The 23,281-nt window shown below is 41.7% G+C and overlaps 1 protein-coding gene across 1 annotated transcript; it reads right to left on the reverse strand.

Moving 5' to 3' along the window:
- Window positions 1-14,417: 14,417 nt before the first annotated feature.
- LOC109412738 (uncharacterized) lies at window positions 14,418-15,531 on the reverse strand. Its single transcript, XM_029860155.2, has 3 exons — window positions 15,146-15,531; window positions 14,801-15,081; window positions 14,418-14,741 (listed from the first exon to the last, which is right to left on the reverse strand). Exons 1-3 carry the CDS (start codon window positions 15,494-15,496, stop codon window positions 14,651-14,653), a joined length of 723 nt encoding a protein of 240 aa, XP_029716015.1. The 5' UTR covers window positions 15,497-15,531; the 3' UTR covers window positions 14,418-14,650.
- Between the last annotated feature and the right edge of the window lie 7,750 nt (window positions 15,532-23,281).

Raw genomic sequence — 23,281 nt, forward strand, 5'->3', positions numbered from 1 at the left:
AGTGTTAGATATATCGCTTTGCTCTAGCAGAATTAGTCACGAGCTGACCAATTGGCATGTGTCAGATGAAGAATCTTTATCTGACCATCGCTACATCTTTTTTGAACATTTTAATGTTACTTCGCAAACATTGCGTTTCAGGAATCCTCGGTCAACAAACTGGGATCTTTATACTGATTTGATTGCAGCCAAATTTCATGGATATTCGCCATCCATTGACACTCCAAGTGATTTAGATGATGCCGTTGATACTACAACGACCTTCATCATGGAAGCTTTTGAAGAAGCTTGCCCTCTACGGTCTGTGAAGATCACAAGAGGAACTCCTTGGTGGAACTCTGATCTGGCGAAACTCAGGAAACAATGTAGAAAGAGTTGGAACAGACGACGTTCGGCTGGTTCGGAGGCTTTCAGGTCGGCTCGCAAGGCCTACAGGAAAGCTCTCCGGTCTGCTGAACGATCCGGCTGGAAAAACCTTTGTACAAATGTTTCCAGCTTGAGTGAAGTCAGTCGGTTAAACAAAATCCTTGCGAAATCTAAGGATTTCCGGGTGAACGAACTTCGTTTGCCAAATGGCGATCTGACTTCCTCTGATGAGGAAGTTCTGGAATGCTTATTCAGCACACACTTCCCTGGATGTGTGGATATTACATCTTCGGATGATCCTGATGTCTTTTCTTGTAGTTATGATTCTTTAGCTTCGGCTCGGAGTATTGTAACTATAGAATCGATTGAGTGGGCTCTTAATAGCTTTGCTCCTTTCAAATCTCCTGGGGCAGATGTTATTTATCCTATTTTGCTTCAGAAGGGATTTGATTATTTCAAACATGTTTTGAAAAAACTACTTGTTTGCAGTTTTGCTACAGGGTATATTCCCTAATCCTGGCGGGATATTACTGTAAAGTTTATTCCAAAAGTGGGTCGTGCGTCGTATGAAGAAGCAAAGAGTTTCAGACCTATCAGTTTGACCTCTTTTCTTCTGAAATGCTTAGAACGCATTGTGGATCATCACATCCGTGATGTTCATCTGGCCAACGTGCCTCTTCATGTGAACCAACATGCCTACCTATCTGGTAAGTCCACTGTGACTCTTTTACACAAGGTTGTTTACGATATCGAGAAAGCATTCGCTCAAAAGCAATCTTGTTTGGGTGTTTTCTTAGATATCGAGGGTGCCTTTGACAACGTGCCTTTCGATGCCATATTGGAAGCCGCACGGAGTCATGGTATATCTCCAATGATTTCCAATTGGATTCACCAAATGCTCAAAAACCGATATCTCTTCTCGACATTGCGTCTAGCAGGGATTAGGAAATTGAGTGTTTGTGGATGCCCCCAAGGGGGAGTCTTATCACCGCTTTTGTGGAATCTCGTAGCAGATACGCTATTGAGGCAACTCAATAATAGCGGTTTTCCTACTTATGGTTTTGCCGACGACTACCTAACATTGTTAGTTGGTATGTGCATCAGCACCCTTTTCGACCTGATGCAAAACGCCCTTCAGGTAGTTGAGGGTTGGTGTCGCCAATATGGCCTTTCGGTAAATCCGAGTAAAACATCTATTGTTCTTTTCACGGAAAGGCGAAACCGTAATGGCGTTCGACCTTTACGTCTCTTTGATTCTGAAATCGATGTGACTGAACAGGTAAAGTACGTTGGAGTCATTCTTGATTCCAAGCTTTCCTGGACACCTCACATTGAGTTCAGAATCAAGAAAGCTTGTATGGCCTTCGGGCAATGCCGGCGTACTTTTGGTACAACTTGGGGTCTAAAACCCAAGTATATCAAATGGATTTACACAACTGTGGTTCGGCCAATATTGGCTTATGGATGTCTTGTGTGGTGGCAAAAGGGTGAAGTGAGAACGGTCCAATCAAAATTAGGCCATCTCCAAAGGATGTGCTTAATGTCGATGTCCGGAGCGTTCTCTTCAACACCCACGGCAGCGCTCGAAGTTCTCTTTGACGTTGCCCCACTACACATTCATCTCAAACAAGAAGCACTTTCTTGCACTTACCGGTTACGGGTACTCGGTCTACTAGAGGAAACTCCTGTGAACCGCACATCAACACACACCTCGTTGTTTTCACTTTTGGTGAATTGGGACAAAATTGTTCTTGCTCCAAGTGATCTTACAATTGCTTGTAATTTTCCATATAGGACATTTAGGTTATCTGGAAAGAAGTATTTCAGACGGCATCGTATGTTACACTGATGGCTCCTTTCTCGAAGGTCGAGCAGGTGCTGGTGTTTATTCTCGTGAGGTAAGGCTGTATCAGTCTTACTTACTTGGTAGACACTGCACCGTTTTTCAGGCCGAAATATTTGCTCTTATGTGCGGAGTGCAATCAGCACTTCAGCAGCACGTAATGGGCAAAGTAATATCCTTCTGTTCAGATAGCCAGGCTGCTATTAAAGCACTTGCTTCGGCCAACTCCAGGTCGAAGATAGTTATCGCTTGTCGAACTCAAATCGAGGAGCTGAATTCAGCAAACGCTGTTCACCTTCTATGGGTACCTGGCCACTCTTCCATCGCTGGAATTGAATTGGCTGATGAGTTAGCTCGCTCTGGAGCATCACATGACTTCATTGGCCCTGAGCCAGCTATTCCGATATCGAAGTGTTGGATTAAGCTTCAGATTCACTCCTGGGCTGTCACTCAACACAGACAATATTGGAATAGTTTGGAGTCATGTCGTCAAACCAAATTGTATAGTGCTGAGCCATCTCTACGGGTGGCGAAGTATCTAACTCAGTGGTTTTCAGATCGTGCACCGCGGTGCACTTGGTGCACCGCGAAGCCATGGCAAGGCACCGCAGCACTTCAAAAAAGTCTTGCATATTCAAATTTAAATTTAAATTCATTACCTATTTCATGAAAAATAATTCGAATTAATTAGAACAACTGGACTATTGGAAGGTGCTTCAAGGGGTTGAGAATAAAATTTCCATTTTTCCGGCCGGCGAGTTAAACTCGGATCTAGCAAAAACCGTCTCAGATATTCGCAAAGAATCATGGAACAATTCTGCTAAAATCTTGGCTAAAACTCTCCTAAGAAATATTATTCTTTTTTTCCAAGATCTCGTAATGTATATTTACAAGCACCCTACAAGGCATCTCCAATGTATCCTCAATGAATACGTTAAAAAAATCTCAGAAGAAATCTTACTAATATTTCTGTGGCTTTGCTTAATACCAGAGAAGGAACTATCACTGTTCTCGAAATCAGTTAACCAAGAATTCTACTGATAACGTATTTATGATTTTCATGGAAATCTCCTTCCGAATCGACAAGAGAGCTTGGAAGGAATTTATCAAAAACATTGTCAATATATGCCAAGGTTCTAAAAAAAAAACAAATAAAATAAAATAATCCAAATGTCTTGCTAGAAATTTATAAGAAATATGGTAAATGTCTTGGAAAAACGTCTATCAAAAAACCACACTAGAAATAATACAGAAGTCTTCAAAGGACTTTGAGGTTCTTGAAAACAAAATACCACTAATTCAGCTCAAGATTTCATTCAACGTTTATAAAGATCTTGTCTGTAAGTTTTGAGAAACATTCTGAGTAAGAAATATTCCAAGTTGAATAACTATGTCACTTCACTATGCTCCGATAAGTGATGAAAAACGTAAGACAGTGCCATAATTCGTGAAAAAAAATGACGAGTGTATGCACCTTGGAAACGCTGTAAAAATACGACAGCTATTTGACGAATTTATAATTGTTTTTTTTTTACCAATAATGAACTTGTTCACCGTGGAGCGATTTATTTTCAAAAAGTGCACCGCGAGCCGATATGTCTGAAAACCCCTGATCTAACTAATCTGTCTAAGCAGAATTGCAGCATGCTGGTCAAAGCATTGACTGGCCACTGCCGACTCAGCTATCACTTGGCGAATATTCAGCAAGCTGATTCATTTGCCTGTGATAGCTGTGAATCCGATTATGGAACTTCGTACCATTTGATATGTAACTGTCCAGTTTTCACGCAACTGCGTTTCCGAGTATTCGGTAAACACTCATTAAGTGAAACTGACTTCAGAAACCTGAATCTTCAGGATATTCTGTTGTTCTTAACCCGCTGTGGTAAAGAGCTATAGACTCTCTTTCGCTTTATGCGTTATTACAATGCTCTTTTCAGGGCGCTGTTTGAACCCATTGTGGTACGCTTGTGCGTTAGTACCCTCTTCCAGGGTATTTTTCCTATTTCCCTACCTGTCCCTATCCCCATCCAAATCCTTTTTCCTTCCTTTTCCCTCAGGTAGATGATGAAATAGGCTGTTATTTTGGCGATGGCACAAATGTCCCAAATGGAGGATAACGTGCCTCTGGAGCCGGCCTTCTGATACCTGATACTTGATACCTGATACGGTTAGAAACGGATAAATGCGGATATTTCGGTTAGAAAAGGATATGTCATTCCCCTTGGGTTTTGTTATGTTCTAAGTTATAATCGTGGATGTTTTCGTTTCTGATAAATAAATAAATAATGGGTTTGAAAGCCATTTAAGAGAGTTTCGGGTTTTTGTCAGGTTAAAGGCGTTTCTAGAGGTTTCAGGTGCGTTTGATAGCATTTCAGGGTGTTTTCAGGATCGTTTCAGGGGGTTTATGGACCATATTAAAGGCGTCCAAAAGGGTTTCAGAGGCATTTCAATTTGATTATGATGATTTCAAGGGCATTTCGATAAGATTTTGGAGGTTTCAGGGGCGTTTTACGGAATTTTTGGTCAAGGTCGTATCAGGGGATTTCAAGAACACCTTTAAATCAAAGGGTATTTAAGGGGCATTTGAAAAGATATTGTGATAGAGTCTCTAAAAGTCCTCTGAAACATCCTGAAATATCTACAGAATCCTCCTTATACCCCTCGGACCCCATGTAACGCATTTGAGAGGCTCCAAAAGCCAAAAAACGCACGCGTAACGACTCTGAATCACACCGAAAATGCTCTGAAACTATCTGCAATGCCTCCGAAATCCCCCTAAAACCCCCTCGAACCGCATGTAACGCATCTGAGAAGCTCTGAAACTCCCGACAACTTCCCCGTAACGCTTCAGTAATGCCGCTGAATCTCGCCGAAAATTCTCTGAAACTTCCTGAAATGCCTCCAAAATCTTACTTAAACCCCTCGGAACCCATATGAAAAACCTGAGAGTTTCCAATAACGCATGCGTAACGCCTCTGAATCCCACCGAAAATACTCTGAAACTCTCTGCAATTCCTCCAAAATCCCCCAAAAACCCCCTCGGACCCTATGTAACACATTTGAGATTCTCAGAAACCTCAAAAACGCCTCCACAACGACTCCTAAATGCTCTGAGACTTCCTTAAATGCTTCCGAAATCTCCTCAAGACCCACTCGGTCCCCATGTAACGCACGCGAGACCTTCGCGATCCCCCGGAATCGTACCAGTAACGCCTACAAAACCCGTCAAAAATCAAAATTCTTATGCACAATATTGTTTCGGAGTAGCTTTCCTTCATTTTTACAAGGCTTAAAAAAGGTGCATTATTGAAAGTGCATAAAAGTAACATGTATAAAATGAGGTTTTATCGTAGTGGCACACTGGCGTAGCCAGGGGGGGGGGGGGGGTAATTTTAAACACCCCCCTCCTCCAGAGCCAAAATTTGTGGAACAAATTTTCAGTATAAAGCGCTTTGTGACGAAAAAAAAATTTTCGGAATGCAATTACTCCTTATTGTTTACAAAATGTGTCAAATAAAAAAGAGTATCATTGACCGTTGAAAACCCCTCCCAGAGACAATTTATGGTTACGCCACTGTAGTCCCAAGAAACAGAAGTAGCTGAATAACAGTTTCTTAAGCTGAAGTTTGCTTAAGAGTGGCTTATTCGGCTCTAATACAGCAAAAATGTTTGTTGGGGTGGGGTGGCCTGTATTGTTTACCAAAAACGAGATTCGATTATCAGGTCCAGCTGTTTCGCAGCTACTTCCATGGCAGAAACTCTTCTCTGTGTTTATTAATGGCCCTTTCCAGTCACGCACCATAGATATATATTAGCCTACCCGTTCGTTGCAGTCAATCTCACTACTTTCTACACTAGTTGAAAAGTTTTGTTTTAAGTATCTTATTTTGGATTCCTACGCGACAAGGGACAAGTTGTTGTGAAGGGTGCCCACGAACGTACCTCACAGACTCCGTTACTTTCGACTATGTTTTAAACCTCCTCGATCATTCGCACGGGTAGAGGTCCTTGAATTGGGGTATGGCGAACTTCTACCTCCGGAACAGGTTTAGTCCGTAGTGCTAGCCGGCAACCACAAAACTGCCTCCTTAGATACAGCTGACTTGAAACAATAGTCTATACTTAGTCGCTCAGTGTCAGAACAGACGCTTTTTGAGCCGCACCTCCTTGATGGACAGGTGCACGGTACACACCTTGTCAAGCTAGCTTAAGTCAGAACGACAACAGTGCCTAGGCTGTACAACCGGTTAGGCACACAACTCTTAAAGTCAAAGGCCACAGACTTCTTTCAAGTTGGACTAACCATTTTGCAGCTCGTAGCACCTGTTACGATTGTGTGAGCTTTGAAGAATTCCAATGCAATTCCAATGAACCCTTCAATATCGTGTATAGTATTTCATGTATCGTTTTATTTTATATCAATTATTTAGGTCCTGTAGGGTATGCGTGAGTACTAGGCCGTCCCTTATTTTGCAAAAATTAGAAATGTTATAAGTTCGTTAGTGGAAAATGATCGTTTTAGCTAAGAAATGATCGTGTCAAAATTTGAAGTCAATATCCCAAGGCTAAGTGGTCCCTCAAGGGGCCTAAAGTTGTCAAAAATGGTATGGGACCAAAAAAATATGAAATTTTTTTCGACGAAAAAATACGCTATTCCACTAAAACCGATGATTTTAGGATCCTTAAGGGCCGAAAATGTGCTTAGAATTGCGATATCTCTACTCGTTTTTGAGTTATTACCAAAAAATAACCGAAAAATATAATAAGCGAATCCAACTGATCGAATTTTTAATCGACAAAAGCACATACGACCTTTTCAAATCGAGCTCCAGAACTTATAACATTTCCAATTTTTTGCAAAATAAGGGACGGCCTAGTGAGTACCCTTAATCATGCTTTGCTACTGTGTGCATCGCATTCTGACAAAAAATTTGAAGCAAAACCAATATCGTTCAATATTCTTGTTTTAAGTAAGATGTAAATAGCAACACTATGTTTTTGTACCCTCTTGTGTTTCTAACTTCTTGTAATAATAATATTTCATGCTGGTTTTTATGTTGTATCAATAATAAAGAATAGCTACAAATGTAAAATATTATTCAACTATGTAATAGCATCCCTGGTGGTCACCTTCATGCTCTGGCGCGAAAACAACGACCGAGCTGAGCTGCGAGACCGGCACTGTGTAGCAACGAAAGCGTCGAAATGGAACCGAAGCATGAGTTAAATATCTTCCCGCTCCTCTTCGCTTTGGTTCAGATCCCACGGGATCGGCGGCGTGTCGACGCCCCTCTTCATCGCAAATTTACCCAAACGCTCACCCTACGGAAATGCTTGAGTCGTCGATCAGGTGGCTGTTTTTGTTGTGACGGTGTTTGCCTGACCGGTCTTATAGATGCCCCCATACCACAGAAAGAATCGTTATTCTGTTCCGCTGAGCACCAGCCTTTGTTTCAACCTGAGAAGAGGGAACACTATCGGTTACACTTTTTGTAGGTTCTCCAACGGCATCTGACGTAGCACATTCTTCCCGGAAATCCAGCCACTTAGCTCCTAACCGCCCCAAATAAAAACTAAACGACCGTCTTATGAAGTGCAAATCGCGAATGACAATGCAACACCACAACCGTAGAAATGAGGCCAATAATTGTAGTTTAGCCTCTTCGTCGTCGTCGGCGTCGTCGTCGTCGGACCCAAAACAGCAAAATGCACAAAAAATGGTATCCCACTCATTCATCAATCATCCAGAGAGACTCGAAATCACAGGTCCGTACCGTCCAGTGCAGACCACTTGGAAATCTAAGCCGGACATCATGGATACAAGTTCGGAATGAAGTAAATGATCACGATTTTTTTTTCTAAGTCCGCGCCGGGCGCCCTCCGAAAATAGTGCTATAGTATGTATTGAGCTTCTCGAGAATTTTTAGCATTTCGACCAGTTTCTCTTCGACCTCTAGGTTGCGCGCCAGGGTGTAATGTGTGTTGGGCACTTTGCGACGATTAACTCAAATCCGCACACCAGCGCACAATTTGCGCGCCGATTGCCTATGCGCCAAGTTTTTCACTAGCAAAATCACTATTAATCAGTGGTTTAATGAAGTAAAAGCGTTGTTACCGTCAATAATTATCTTTGTTGTACATTATTTCCAGACATAAGGAAGCTCAATGTATTTGACAAAAAATGGGACCGAACCCTAAGAGAGAGAAAGCTCTTGGCGCGAACCATTTTGACACTTGTTTATTTACATTTTGTATGGCGCACAACCTGGCGCATGGGCTGTCAGCGCACAAGTTGTTGGCCGGTATGCGGATTTCAGAAAAGATTCGCAATAATGTTCCCGTGCGTACGGAGAGACCCCAAAAATGGCAACTGCATCATTAATCATCCATAGCAGCGATCTCTCATAATTACGCTATCTATTTATGCGGTACGATACGGTATTCGTGCGATAGATTGCAGACGCGAGGTCAGGAAAAGAGTTAGCTATGTCTATGCTAGAACGAAATGGTTGTAATCAATTTTAAAATTAAGTCGTTTCTGTGGGTTCCAGGTGTTCGGTTTCCCAGATCTTGACTACTAACTGCTGCAGTAAGGTGGCCAACTCTTCCGGGCCTATATTGATGAGTTCTGCTGCGATACCGTCCTTACCAGCCGCTTTGTTGTTTTTGAGCTGGTGGATTGCATCCTTAACTTCCCTCAGCGTGAGAGTTGGACCATTTCCGTCCTCCGATGCACTGTTGTCGTCGTTTCCAACGTTGCCATGATCTCATTTGCCTACGTTCTCTACGCCATTTGTAGTGTCTTACACTTACATGACAATCATTGAGCAGTGTAGTTCGTACCTTTATAGTTGTACCTTTAGCTGTTTCACATCCGCACCTGACAATGCATACCTCTTGTAGCATAGACCTTGGTCGCGCGCGAAAAACTGACAGAGAGGGACCAAAACAACAACAAGTTAGAGTGTAGCAACGGAGACGGACAGACGGAATCCTACAACCTGGCGACGAGGATTAAAAAAAGTGAGCAAAACGAGGTAAATATTCGATGCACCGCCGGCAGAAACTAATCTGGGCGATCGGGTTCACAAAAAGGTGAAATTGGTAGAAACACAATGGGGTTAGATGCGAGAATTTCGATGGATTCTCCGTGGAAATGAAGGGACAGAAGTGAAGTCTTTTCAGACGCGAGAATTGAGAAGAATTCTCCGTGGGGTCGAACTTTGCGGGAATCGGAGTGATTCCCATGGAGTTGGCGTAAACAAATTGCGAGAATTGAAAGAATTCTGCTGGGGGCAAAGTTCGAGAGAATCAAAGCGGTTCTCGTGGCGGTGGCGGAAATCTGCAGGATTTCCCCTGAGTAAATAAAGCGAGAACTGAATGAGTTCTCTTGATGATATTTGTAAAATCGGGGTGATTTTATAAGCATGGGTGGAAAATAATTGGATTTTCCGTAGGCACATTGCGGGAATTTGGAGAGCGTGTGTTGAATCAGAACGCTTTCATAATGTTGGAAGATGTTGAAGGCAGAAAAGGAAAAAAACATGGGTTTTGGAAGGTCTTGATGTGATGCGACGTGCAGTCTGCTTAAAATGCAGCACGGCTGTCAAAACTATATGCCAGGATGATATTGATAAGGCGCTGCTGGTGTGGAAATTAATGGAATTTTTTTTCTGTGTACAAGAGTTGCTCAATAATAACAGCAGGAGATGTTGATAACGAGACGTTGATGCATGATGGAGTGTGAACTGTTCTTACTTGGGATAGAGCTGCACGACCACTTGTCCAACAAAAGATGGGCACAGATCGAGAGAGTTGTCGTATCTGACCTGGTGCACACGGACCGCAAAGAGAGCTGTGCCTGTGGTGATTCGTTCAGCATTAAATACTAACATTGCGTTGGCATTAGCATCAGCACCGTGTCGCAAATTGTAGTCTAATTTCGATGGAGATTGAAACTTGAGAAATTTGGTCATTAAGGTTTTGGCAATATGTAGTATGTTTGAAGAAAAAGTTGTCTGAGTTGATGTCAAACACCAGGGTGCAATGACGTCACATTTTCGATTCCCGCATCTTGTACCAATGTTTAGGGAACTCAAATGCATTGTCAATGGGGGAATTCAATTGATGTTGGCTGCAAACAATCCTATTGGGTGGGAATAGTGATGTCAAACGTACTGAAATGTGTCATCAGCGATGCTTTTTTTTTAGTTTTTATTTTTGTGTATTTTAACTTAGATGCTAATTCTACACTCATCAGCGATGCTGCAAATTTCAGGTGATGAATTGTAGTGATAAGCATGAATACTTTGACCCAGATGTGTATAAGACCAAGCCCACTCATGGGCTCCATCAAGCGTTTTAACGTTAAGTAGAGCCCCGAACAAAGAAGCGAATCGCACCGGTCGCTGCTAAGTAGGACTCGAAAGCGAAAAGTTTACGTACGGTTCGTATTGCGAATCTTTTCTGAAATCCGCATACCGGCCAACAACTTGTGCGCTGACAGCCCATGCGCCAGGTTGTGCGCCATACAAAATGTAAATAAACAAGTGTCAAAATGGTTCGCGCCAAGAGCTTTCTCTCTCTTAGGGTTCGGTCCCATTTTTTGTCAAATACATTGAGCTTCCTTATGTCTGGAAATAATGTACAACAAAGATAATTATTGACGGTAACAACGCTTTTACTTCATTAAACCACTGATTAATAGTGATTTTGCTAGTGAAAAACTTGGCGCATAGGCAATCGGCGCGCAAATTGTGCGCTGGTGTGCGGATTTGAGTTAATCGTCGCAAAGTGCCCAACACACATTACACCCTGGCGCGCAACCTAGAGGTCGAAGAGAAACTGGTCGAAATGCTAAAAATTCTCGAGAAGCTCAATAGCAGGGCTTAGAATATAGAGACACGCAAAGTACGGTCTCTATCCGTAGGCTCGTGCGCTCTCTCGCGTTTAGCTCTCTGGGTAGCGTAAAGAGGAGACGAAAGAACATGAGTATGGATTCCCAAGTAACCACTAAGCCGTAAAAATTGGCACCAAGTTGGTTCTATATCCACATGAAGAGCAATGTTAACAGAGCTCATTAGAACTACATCCTATAATAGATCTGCTTAAAAGCCAATTTTGGCGAAATATTCGGCTGATATACGGCCAGCTTCAATCTGCGTACCGAGTCTCTGGTGAAAGAGTTCTCAAAAATGGGTCAAGAAAAAAGAAAAAAAAGTTATTTAATTTCTTTATTTTTTTCTCCGAATGTTTTCCATCGAAGTCTACTTAAGACTTAAGTCTACTTAAGACGAAGTCTACTTAAGACTTAAGATCGTCTTAAATTTTTACGGCCTGATCCAGATTCGATCTGATGTCCTCGGGGTTGTTAGTCTTAAGTGGATGTCGTCACGTTTCTCATCTGCTCCATCGATGCACCAAGAGATCGGTTTGCTCAGCACCGTATTTAAGGAAAAGATGGCAACAAGTTGGGACAGCATTGATGTTTCGATCCGAATGTTCCGGATGATCCGATGTTCGGATCTGAAATCGGGCACAATGTGGCCGCATTGGAAATGTATAAAATGGTTTTATGGAGGGTGGAGAGATATGCAGGAGATGCAGCTATAGGGAAGTTTGGGAGGTTGACGAGGTTCCGTAACAAGAGGAATAACAATGGGGCCCATCGATTAGTTTTGGTGTTCGTCTGTAGGAAAAACGATTGAAACTCCACAGGTAAACATCCGACGAGACATCCGATGCATTTATATCATAATCGAGGAAGCAGCTATACATTTTCTGTTTCCATTTAATGCTTGAAGTGTCCGACGACAAGCTTCCACCGCCCTATCGATCGTACGAAATTTCCGAGGAGATTTTATTGTTTTGCTTCGGTTCAGTTTTGTTTTGCTTGAAATCAGCTTTGATTGATGTAAACGTCATGCACGCCAAGCCTTTTAACAGCACTGTCAGGCTTCTTATTCGGCTGATAGACACTGGGTTTACAAGCACTATAGCATAGCGTCATATACTAATATACGGCTCATTTCAGTGCTTACTATTTATAATGCCTGAGAGCATTTGAAAATTTCCTACTGAGCCTATTGACACGAAAAAGCTGCTGTATGACCTTTAGACCGCTTACGCTAGTGCTTAGTGGTTACTTGGGTTTGTTGCCAGGTATATAGTTTCTAGAGAATGATTTTCTTGTTTTGTATAGGTAGGAATTTATTTTAGTTTGCATTAAATATTTAAAATTTTTATTTATACTTGCTTTGAAATTTTCATAGACCGTTGCACGAATAACACAACAAATTGTCTGACATACAATTGTGATAGAGTGACAATACAAACGCAGAAAAATAATAGGTTTAAATTGACAAGCTTTGCTTAAGTATGTTATGAATAAAGTTTTCCCTTCTTCGCCAATTTAAGGATCATGCATAACGAAAATGTATTGATTTTCTCTTAAAAATAGTTACGATTGTTCATAAGCGCACCTTTAGTTTTTGATTCGGCCGATCGTTTCGAAACTAATATTTGAAGAAATGTAGTGATTTAGTGAGTTTTGCTATTTTAACACGTACATGTTTGAGCCGGGGTTTAAACGCAGCAAGTAAAGTTTGGTTTCGCACATTTAGAAAAATGTCCAAATAAATAACTCGCGAAGTTCGTTCCGACAAGTTCCAAAATTATCGTCATCCGTCGCAGATTCCGATGAGAAAATGTACGTATTTTCTAACCCGAAAAGATACCATTTGATGGTAATAAGTGACCACAAGATTTTCTTTCTTCACTTTCCGGGCTGAGATCCCCCGCTTTGAAAGAGCTGTGCCTCGCCTTTCGTTTTGTCGTGTATATTTCGAAAAGGGCAAAGGAGTTTTGGTTTGATTGCTGTTTTTGAAAATGGTGGTCGTCAGTGGGTGGTTTATTAAAAATAAATTTAAAAATTTAAATTAAATAAACGAGACATTAGGAAGAAAGTGTGCGAAATGGGTAATTTCACCCTTGTAGAAACAATAGGACAAAGCAGAAAAATAATCTGCGAAGACCCCATGTGAATAGGAGGTTCGACATTAGATCTATAAAAACAACCCAACAATTGGGGAGATCTGTCCAATATTACACATTTATTCATAGCTCTATTATCCACATTTTCACATATTTAAAACATGTTCATCAACATGTAATCTGGATCGTTTAGTACAATATGTCCACGCATCCTTCCTCCCCTGTAAATTTGAGAAGTACCTTGCCGAAAGAAAATATTCTGTACTCCAAGTATTTCGAAGAATCATCTTTGCGCGTAAATACAACGCAGTAGACCTGGCCGCTTTGATGCATGTGTCATATCTCTGATATGCTGCAAGCATCAATATTGACAAGAAAAGTAGCACGATTGCTTTCCAGGGTGATTCCAGGGTGATTCCGTACCGGCTGCGTATGTATAAGATTAGATAAGAGTAGTTACGATTTTTCAAAGATGCTTTGACTGCACCTAATTCAATTCAGATATCATAGAAACACTACAGTTATTTTTTTTTTTGTAAAAACAAACTTTAACCATACCGATAAAAATCTAAAAAAATGTAGTCGAGCTGCCAAGTTTCATCAATTAAAATAGGCGGTGTGCAGGACTGCCATATTGTAGGTTCCACGTTATAGAAAAAGCAAGGTGTTGGATGTTAAAACAATTGTTGTATGAAGTGCCAAAAAGGAGAGTGGGCTCATTATGTACTTTGACATATACGCAGTCTACTTCAAGCGCATAGAATCTGCTTCCAACAACTTGCGATGTCAACAACATGATGACTGAAGAACAAAAAGGGTGTCGCAAAAACACGCAAGGCTACTGTAACATTGATCAAGGTTGCAGCAGTCATTCTGGGTCTAGCAAACATTTGTCCGATCGATTATGCAACATAGTCTATCATGTTTTGTGCGAAAATTTATGAGCGCAAACGCTCATGCAGCTCGTCCTGAACTTTGCGATTGCTTCAGTGTTTTTGGTGCAGTATTTGTTGGATCATTGGCGCAAGTATTGTAGAAAACACCAGAACGATTTTGGATGCAGATTTAGTGATTGTACTGTTTGACCGACATCAAATATATTCATCCTGGGTACACCTTCAATGCAACTATCCATGACACTTCAAAGGCTTCTTCCTGATGGCAGTAACCATTATTTTCTTTAAACTGATAACAATTGTAATGCAGATATACAAGTTGAAAGACCAACTTCCTCTTTTTTAATTTGATTTATTTGAAATGCTAAATTGACAAACCGCCTAAAGTATGGCCACCGTCGTCAGCTGTTTAGCTTTCGCTCCCATCGTTAGCTTATGTAAGTAAACAAACTTATTTTATTAGTAGGTGTTTCTTATCTTCTAACTGTTATCTACAATATGTTAACAATGCTTTATGAGCATGTATTGTTACGTTGTTGCTAACCATATCCTATTCGATTGGCATACTCATCAACTTCAAACTTTTAGATTTAATCTTCGGAAACGAGTATATTGGTCCCATGTCAGCGAAATCATTGTAGCTGAAGTCAGAAATATGAATCAAATTACCGGTATTATGCAAACTAAAACATCCACTTACCTGACTTCAAAGTCATTCCGGAAACCAGCTTTCTCCGCCGCTTTTTGCGACGCCTGAGCTGTGAAGTTGGTCGCCGATAGACGAACTCCAAACGCCCGGCAGATCGGTATCCTAGCCTTGAGAATTTCCGTGGCGATCCCGCGACCCCGGTACCGCCGGTTCAGAGCCAACCCGTACGCCGTCAGATATCGGTCCACGTTGTAGCGCTGAAAAACGTTGAACTGTTCGGTCATGTACAAGTGAGCCTTGACGACGTCCTGAATGGTTTTGCTTTGGAAAATCTGGAAGCAGATGGCGGGGACGTTTAGAAGGTTGGACGTGATATGTGATGTGATCGACTCGTACATCCCAATTTCCCTTATCATCGGACTGTTCCATATGCAGCAGATTCGCTCCAACAATCTCGGCGGAGCCTTCTTTGTAGCAAACCACCGTCAACCGTTGTTCCAAGCACCATCGCCAGAAGTCGCTCAACTCCTTCATAGCCAGCTCATCCAGAATGGTGTTTCTGCTAGCGTAGATCGGTTCATCGTCCACGAAATAGTCTTTGTAGTGCTGGATGATATCATCGTAGCGATTCTCGGTCAGATCTTCCACCCGGTACGTGACCAACTGGTCGTCATTGTCCGGATCCGGTGCCTGGAAAGTGTACCAAACGGTTGGAAACGCAGGCTCTGCAGCTCTTTTCCAACTCATTGTCACGCGTCGACTGCGACGAGAAGATTTACTACAATTCCCACCCTTCGCTCGGTTTGATTATAACACTCAGCTGACACAATCTAAGTGTTATCGTGAAATCGAGCTCGGAGCACATGCGTTTGTTTACTAGCGAGACGCGCATGCGCATCTTATTCTTGTTTGGCCTTGCGTTAAATACACCACGATTGGGAGAGTGTCATCTTCTCAAATGAGCTTAATTACGTATTTGCCCTTTCGTGTTCTAGACCAAAGCAAGACAGCACCGTTAAAAACTGACGCAGGTACAAAAACATAAGACACAGAAAAAATTCTTAACTATATGGGTAATTCTCGCTGAGACCGGCCCACTATTTACACCTTGTCTTCAAAAATGTTTAAGGTGCCGATTTTCTAAACGTCCTCGCCTAAAAAGTAAGAAAAATGCATTTGGTTACTCAAATTGATGGACCCCCCGTTAGTTAGAGCCACAACAATTTTTGCAAACCCCTCGATTTTGGCCAAATGGTGACTTATTTAAACCGTTATAACTCGAAAGTTTCTCCAAAAACCACCTCAAAACGAATTGTTGTTGAAAAGAGGAAAGATAGAGCTACTATTTACAATAATAAAAAGTTGGGTCGGCCATATTGATTTTGGCCGCCATCTTGGATTTCTATACCAAAACATTTTTTTTCACCATGAGGGCAACCACCGATTTTCAAAATTTATGCATCAATTGAAAGCTGAGGCATTTACACATAACATATCAAAAAATTAGAGATGTCTTTTTTTCCTATCAAAAGTTTTCTGCAGTTTTGTAAATTAATTTTTTTGTAATTAATTTTTTTTTAAAAGATTGCTAGTGAAGTTCGTGTATGTATATGCTAGTGTATTTATTTATATATATATATATTTTTTTTTTGTCGGAAATGTACACAGGAATATTATCAGAATTTCTGTCAGGAGTTTTGCCTTAGGATTTCTCTAGGATTTTTTTCTAAAAAAAATCTCAACAAATTCTTCTAGGACTTTCTCCATGGGTTTCTCAAGGAGTTCCACCAAAGATTTTTTCAAAAGATGCAATTCCAGAAGAAATTTGTTCAAAGAGATTCTTTCAAAAATTCACCTAAGGGTGTCCATTAGATTTTTTTTCATGATTTTTTTCAGGAATTCAGGGGGTTCCTTCTGGCATTTACTTTGAAATTTCTCCTGAAATTGCTTGGGTTTTTTCGATGGATTCTTCCATAATGTTTTCTGGTAATGCTGCAGAAACTTAACCAAAGATTCTCTCAACAATTTCTGCACAAATTCCTGCAGAATCAATTCATGGTCATTTTTCAATGAGTTTTCCAAGAAATACCTGATGGGGGTTCTCCTGTTCGTCCAGTTATTTTTCCAAATATTCTTTAAAAAAAATGTTTTGTCCAGAACTTTTTTCAAGAGTTCTCTGAAAAAATCCTCTGATAAAATCCTTCTCCATCGTCATATTGAAGGAACGTTATCAATCCTCGCAATATTTTTGATTGTTTGATATTTCATGATTACTAGTAATGCTCGCAAACATCTGTAGTTGAGAGCAGCAGTTCTTTAAAATTTATGTGTTTGCGGTATAGTTTGACAAACTATAATGTTATTTATATCTGGGAATATAATCAGACCGAATTCAGTTTGCAAATCAGATCCCTTGAGACAATCTTCCAGGGAATTCTGTACAACTTACATAAAATATATTTGAAAATCCTTGGAAATATATCAATTTTTACAGGAATCTTCGAGAGAATCCCAGGAGTTATTCTTGATGGAGTATAGGAGCAATTTCTAAAAAAAACCCTTTCTCACGGAACTCTTGAAGGTGCTCTTAGAAGAATTTCCGAAGGAATCATTTAAGACGGATTTCCAAAAAAAATCAATGAAAAAACTTTTGAAAAAATCCTTTACTGGAACTTCTGAAGAAATCGCCTTAATTCCGAAGAAGTCTTTGAAGATATTTTAGAAATAACCCCTGACGGAATATCAGAAGAAATCCGAACAGGAATTTCTTAAAAGGATCCCTAAGTAAAATTTTCAAGAAATCTCCAGTAGCATTTATGTTGAATTCTCAGGAAGAACTCTTGAATGAATCTCTAGAGGAATATCTGAGAAAGTCCCTGGCAAATTCTTGAAGTAATCCCAGCAGGGTTTTTGATTGTGGAGAAATACCTAAAAAAACTCCTAGGAAAGCCTTGGTGGAATTCCCAGAAAATCTCATTGAGTAATTAAAATAATAACTCCTGGAGAAATTTATCGATAAAATTTTTGGGGGATTTTCTGTCAGTATTCTGGGAGCGATCTATTCCTGAATAAATGCTTGTAGAAGTCTCCAGATAGCCTAGTGGTTAAGGCTGTGGATTGCCAATCCGGAGATGGCGGGTTCGATTCCCGTTCCGGTCGAGTCAATTTTCTCGACTCCCTGGGTATAGTTTATCATTGTACTTGCCTCACAATATACAAATTCATGCAATGACAGGCAAAGAAAGCCCTTCAATTAATAACTGTGGAAGTGCTCTTAGAACACTAAGTTGAAGATAGACAGGCCCAGTTCCAATATGAACGTCGAGCCACGAAGAAGAAGAAGAAGAAGGAGTACTTGGAGAAACGCCTTTATAAGCTTCTGTGAAGATCTCTATTAAAAAAAACTGTAACATTTTCTAGGAAATATTTCCGTTTGAACCTTTTGGGAAATTTCGCAGGAATAGCTAGTGAAATATCCTAATAATTGCCTGTGAGAAACTATTAATCTCTATAGAAAGTTTCTGTATGAATCTTTGATAGATTTCTTGAATAGACTTCATAGAGTTATTTTCGAGGAAAATTGTAGGGTAATTCTTGGACGCTCATAATGGGAAGGAGTTGTTTTTTTTTATCTCAGGAGCTGGTTACTGTTTGAGTAACTTGGAGTAACTTCGATGACATAGCTGGTTAGGAGGAGACTTCAATGCTAATCACTCTATATGGGACCAAAATCTATCAACACCTGACAGGAGAAGACAACTATTCAGCGATATTAAAACAATAAAATTATTAGTCGTAAGGCAGGGAAGGCTACTAGATGACAACATTTCAATTGTAAAGCATTTGCAATAGATATTACACTAACGACTACTGATATTGCTTCATTCGTTACCTGGGAAATAAGTGAGGAATATTTATGTATTGTCTAGTCTAATCTACATACATAGCCATTCATAGAAAGAATCCTGGAAAATGATAGATAGGTTGGGCAGTTGGCCAACTGTCAAATTTTGAAAAAGCCGTTAAATCGGTGTACGATGGGATTTATCAGAGTGTTACGTTTGTTTGTCTGTGCGCCAACGAACGATAATCCCGAAGACATGAAGGATGAGTTCTATGAGAGCCTTGATAAAACCTAAGAAGATTTCCATTCCAAGTACAAGTTGTCGAAATAGTCATCGAAGATGCGCATATCCGTTATCAACGACAATGGTCTGCGCCTTGTAACAATCGCTCTGCTACAGGGATAGCAATCAGCAATACCTAGTACTACACGTAAGAATATCCGAAAACACACCTGGCGACACCCGATTGGTGATACTTGCTCCCAGATAGACCAAGTGCTGGTCGACGGGCGACATTTTTCGGACGCCATAAATGTGAGGTTGCAACAAAGACCCGAACATTGACTTGGATTATTATCTTGTAGCCGCAAAAATCCAGGTGCGTTCAACGTCACTTGTTCAACAAACAATAGAACGATGCGTTTCAATATCCAACGCTACAGGGTGGCAAGAGCAGCAGAGAAACGAATCCATCGAAGTAAAAAAACAGCAGCACGGAGAGAGTGTGATTGCTAAAGCGCAGAAAAGTGTGGACAGGAACGGTATGCGGAGGTTTAATGCAACTGTCAATGGTGCACGATACAAGACTGTGGCAGTGCTCACCATGTGCAATGAACGAGAAGGAAATTTGCTGAGAGGCAAAACAATGGTGGCGGCAGCATGATGGACGATGATCAAGCAGTGGAACTACCAACACTGAATGAGTTTAAGAAGGCCATTAACCCGGGAGCGGTTGCGTCGTGTACTGAGTACACACTCCATGAAAAATGCACACTTGTGGTACACAGCGTGAGGGCGGCGTCGCTGCAGGTAGTCAAAGATGCAACTGCTCGAGGGTTATGGAGCTGAAAACAGCAAGCCTGCTGGGAAGGACGAGATCCCGGTCAAACTTCTCAAGAACGGAAGCGAGCAGTGTGCTAGAGTGTGCCAATTACATAGGGATTGCACTTTTAAATTCGGCATATAAGATACTGTCGCGTGTCCTGTTCAACACACTGAGACCTCTTGAAGAGTCCTTCGTCGGCGAATACCAGGCTGGTTTACGTGAGAGCCGATCAGCGAAGGATCAAATGTTTAGCCTGCGGATGTTCCTAGATAAAATTTGAGCATATAATCTTCAGAGTCACCATTAGACCGGCCCAAAAACAAAAATGTCGAAAAAATTCCACGGGGCACCCTCTAGAATCGTGCCTTTGGATGAGAAGATCAATCTGTGAAAATTTCAGCTCAATCGGTTTAAAATTGAGCTGGCGCAAATGAGTTGAAGGTTTGTATGGGATTTTCAGTCCAAATATATGGGAAATTGGATGGCCTACAGTCTCTCACTCAGTACGCCGGTGCAGCGAGTTCGATTTAGCTCAGAATTGAAAGAATGGTAGTTGATACCCTAAGGAATAATTTTGTAGAAGACCATATCACGATAAAACTTAATTTAGTTGCAGTTTCAGCTAACGAAAGCAGGATGAGGACATCTTCCCCCGTTTACTCTCGGTTGTTACATGCAGCACGTGTTTGTCGGTCGAAGCTTGCGCGCTACATCATAGGCAGCTATGTGATTCTTCATTTTTTCGATACCCGCACACGTGTGTGAGCAATTGGTGTGAAGGACAACATAGCCGCCTATGATGAAGAGCGCAAGTTTCGAACAGCAAACACGTGCTGCATGTAACAACCGAGAGTTAACGGGGGAAGATGTCCTCATCCTGCTTTCGTTAGCTGAAACTGCAACTAAATTAAGTTTTATCATGATATGGTCTTCTACAAAATTGTTTCTTAGGGTATCAACTACCATTCTCTCAATTCTGAGCTAAATCGAACTCGCTGAACCGGCGTACTGAGTGAGAGACTGTAGGCCATCCAATTTCCCATATATTTGGACTGAAAATCCCATACAAACCTTCAACTCATTTGCGCCAGCTCAGTTTTAAACCGATTGAGCTGAATCTTTCACAGATTGTTCTTCTCATCCAAAGGCACGATTCTAGAGGGTGCCCCGTGAATTTTTCCAACTTTTCTTTCTCGCCATACAAATGTGGGCCGGTCTAGTCACCATCTGTTCATTGGTTTTAAAGCACCATACGATTCAATGAAAAGAAATGGGCTTTGGTATATCAGGCCAAACATTTCAATAGGGCCTATCTGCATTTGAGAGGCTCTCTTTGTTCACTTTCTCTTTCAATTATTGCAATGTAATGGTACACTTTTCAACTATTTTTGCAGTACAAATCAAAAGACGATTATTTAGACTATCGTTCAATGCAAGGAGACAATCATAATACAAATAAACAGCTGAGATATTAACGAAAGAGAGGGAAACCAAAGAGAGCCTCTCTTCTGCCTGGCCAAACCAAAGAGAGCCTCTCTTCTGTTTGGCCTGATATAATGTCAGAACATGGTATTCTGGCAAAACTAATTAGGCTGATACGCGCAACGCTGGATGGATCAAAGTCAAGCATTCAGATCGCAGAAGAAGTGTCTACCTCGTCTGTGACCTTGGGTGGATTGAAGCAGGGTGATGTACTTTCAAATTTGCTGTTGTAACCGTTCGCCGAATTAGCTCGAGAGGTTAATAAACGCGGTGGCTTTTGCGCCACTCTCGCGTACGAGAGACCACCGGTTCATTCTTGATTTGCCCGACTAATTAGACGACTCTTCACTCAAGGGCTTCTTCGAACGGCCGCTAGCTCAACTAAAAACTCAAAAACCTACTAAACAAAACTCACAAACTGAACCAATAAACAGAAATTTACTGAAATAAAAACTAAAAACTGGAAAAAGACCACAAGCAAACAAGTACGAGTCGTTGAAGTGAATTTATTAAACGATAATTTAAGAAATAACAAAAAAACAATAGAAACATGGAAAAACTAAAACAACTGAATTCATTAACGCGTATATTGTTTTCACAAAAATGCTCGTCAAGTGTAAGTGTGTATGTGTGTGTGTGTGTGTGTGTGTGTGTGTGTGTGTGTGTGTGTGTGTGTGTGTGTGTGTGTGTGTGTGTGTGTGTGTGTGTGTGTGTGTGTGTGTGTGTGTGTGTGTGTGTGTGTGTGTGTGTGTGTGTGTGTGTGTGTGTGTGTGTGTGTGTGTGTGTGTGTGTGTGTGTGTGTGTGTGTGTGTGTGTGTATTTTTTTTTTTTTTTTTTTTTTTTTTTTCCTCCCAACCCCTCCCGAGCAGAGAAAACCGATTGGAAAAACTCTGCTACACCTTGTCGCCTCGATCCCCCTGGTACCACTGATGCGACTGCTTCAGGGGGGGCAATGCGCTCATGCGCTCTTCTTCTTCTGTGCTCATGCACATTTTGTCGCTTCTAAATTTGTTATTCTAATCTTTTTTGTGTTCGTACCTAACCTATCGCCATTCAGCGACACAGTTGGTACAAACATACACCAAATTTGTTATTCTAATGCCGTCCGTGTGCCATTTAGCACTCCGGCTTTTCGCGCACGACTCGGATAGTCCCCGACGGTGGATCTACCCTATCCGACGAAGAGTTCCCCGACACTGAAACTTCTTCCGTTACCGATACTTCCCAGGCTGGTGCCAAGGTCGGTTCTGAGATTCCGGTTGGAGACTGGCTTCCGGTTCACAGGCGCCCTGACGACCAAGCACCGGTGCTTTTTCGCGGTCTACTCGGTCTAGTCCCCGGCGGTGGACGGACCTAGCCTACTCCGACAGAGAAAGACCCCGACGGTGGAAGTTCTCTCGACACCGATGTTTTCAACCCGACCAGTAAGGTGCCGAAGTCGGCCCGGCGATTCCGGTTGGTGGTAGACTTCCGGTTCACCGGCGCCCCGACGACCTATAACCGGTACTACGCAACGAACGACTCGGTCAAGTCCCCGGCGGTGGATCAAGCCTACTCCGATCGCGACCCAATACTCTTTGATCTTCGCGCCATCTCCGCTGGAGAGCTGACATGATCCGCGTGACCGCTCTGTTCACCGCATTCCATACGGTTTCGTCCTGACACATTCTCTCTACTACGTTGTTGGGACTCAGATTACCAGCAGCGCTCGCTAGCATGTCACCACGTACTTCTTCAAATCGCGGACAGTCGAACATCACGTTCTCCGGTGTCTCCTCGTTGTTTGGGCATGTCGGACAGAATGGGGACTCTGCATGGCCGAATCGATACAAATACTGTCTGAAGCATCCATGACCTGATAAGAACTGTGTTAGGTAGAAGTTCACATCTCCGTGTTTTCTGGACATCCATACCGACACATCTGGGATAAGCCGGTAGGTCCATCTACCCTTCTCCGCGTCATTCCACTCTTGCTGCCACTTAGCCAACGAGTCCGCTCTGATTGTCTTCCTCACGTTTGCAGTGCCTCTTCTCCGGTAACACTCTACATCCTCTGTCAGGGTGATGTGTATGGGAACCATCCCGGCGATAATGCAGACTGCTTCCGACGATATCGTCCTGTACGCGCTCGCCACACGAATAGCCATGAGCCGGAACGTG

Source organism: Aedes albopictus, chromosome 1, assembly GCF_035046485.1.
Source record: "Aedes albopictus strain Foshan chromosome 1, AalbF5, whole genome shotgun sequence".
In the NCBI taxonomy this organism is placed as follows: Eukaryota; Metazoa; Arthropoda; class Insecta; order Diptera; family Culicidae; genus Aedes; species Aedes albopictus.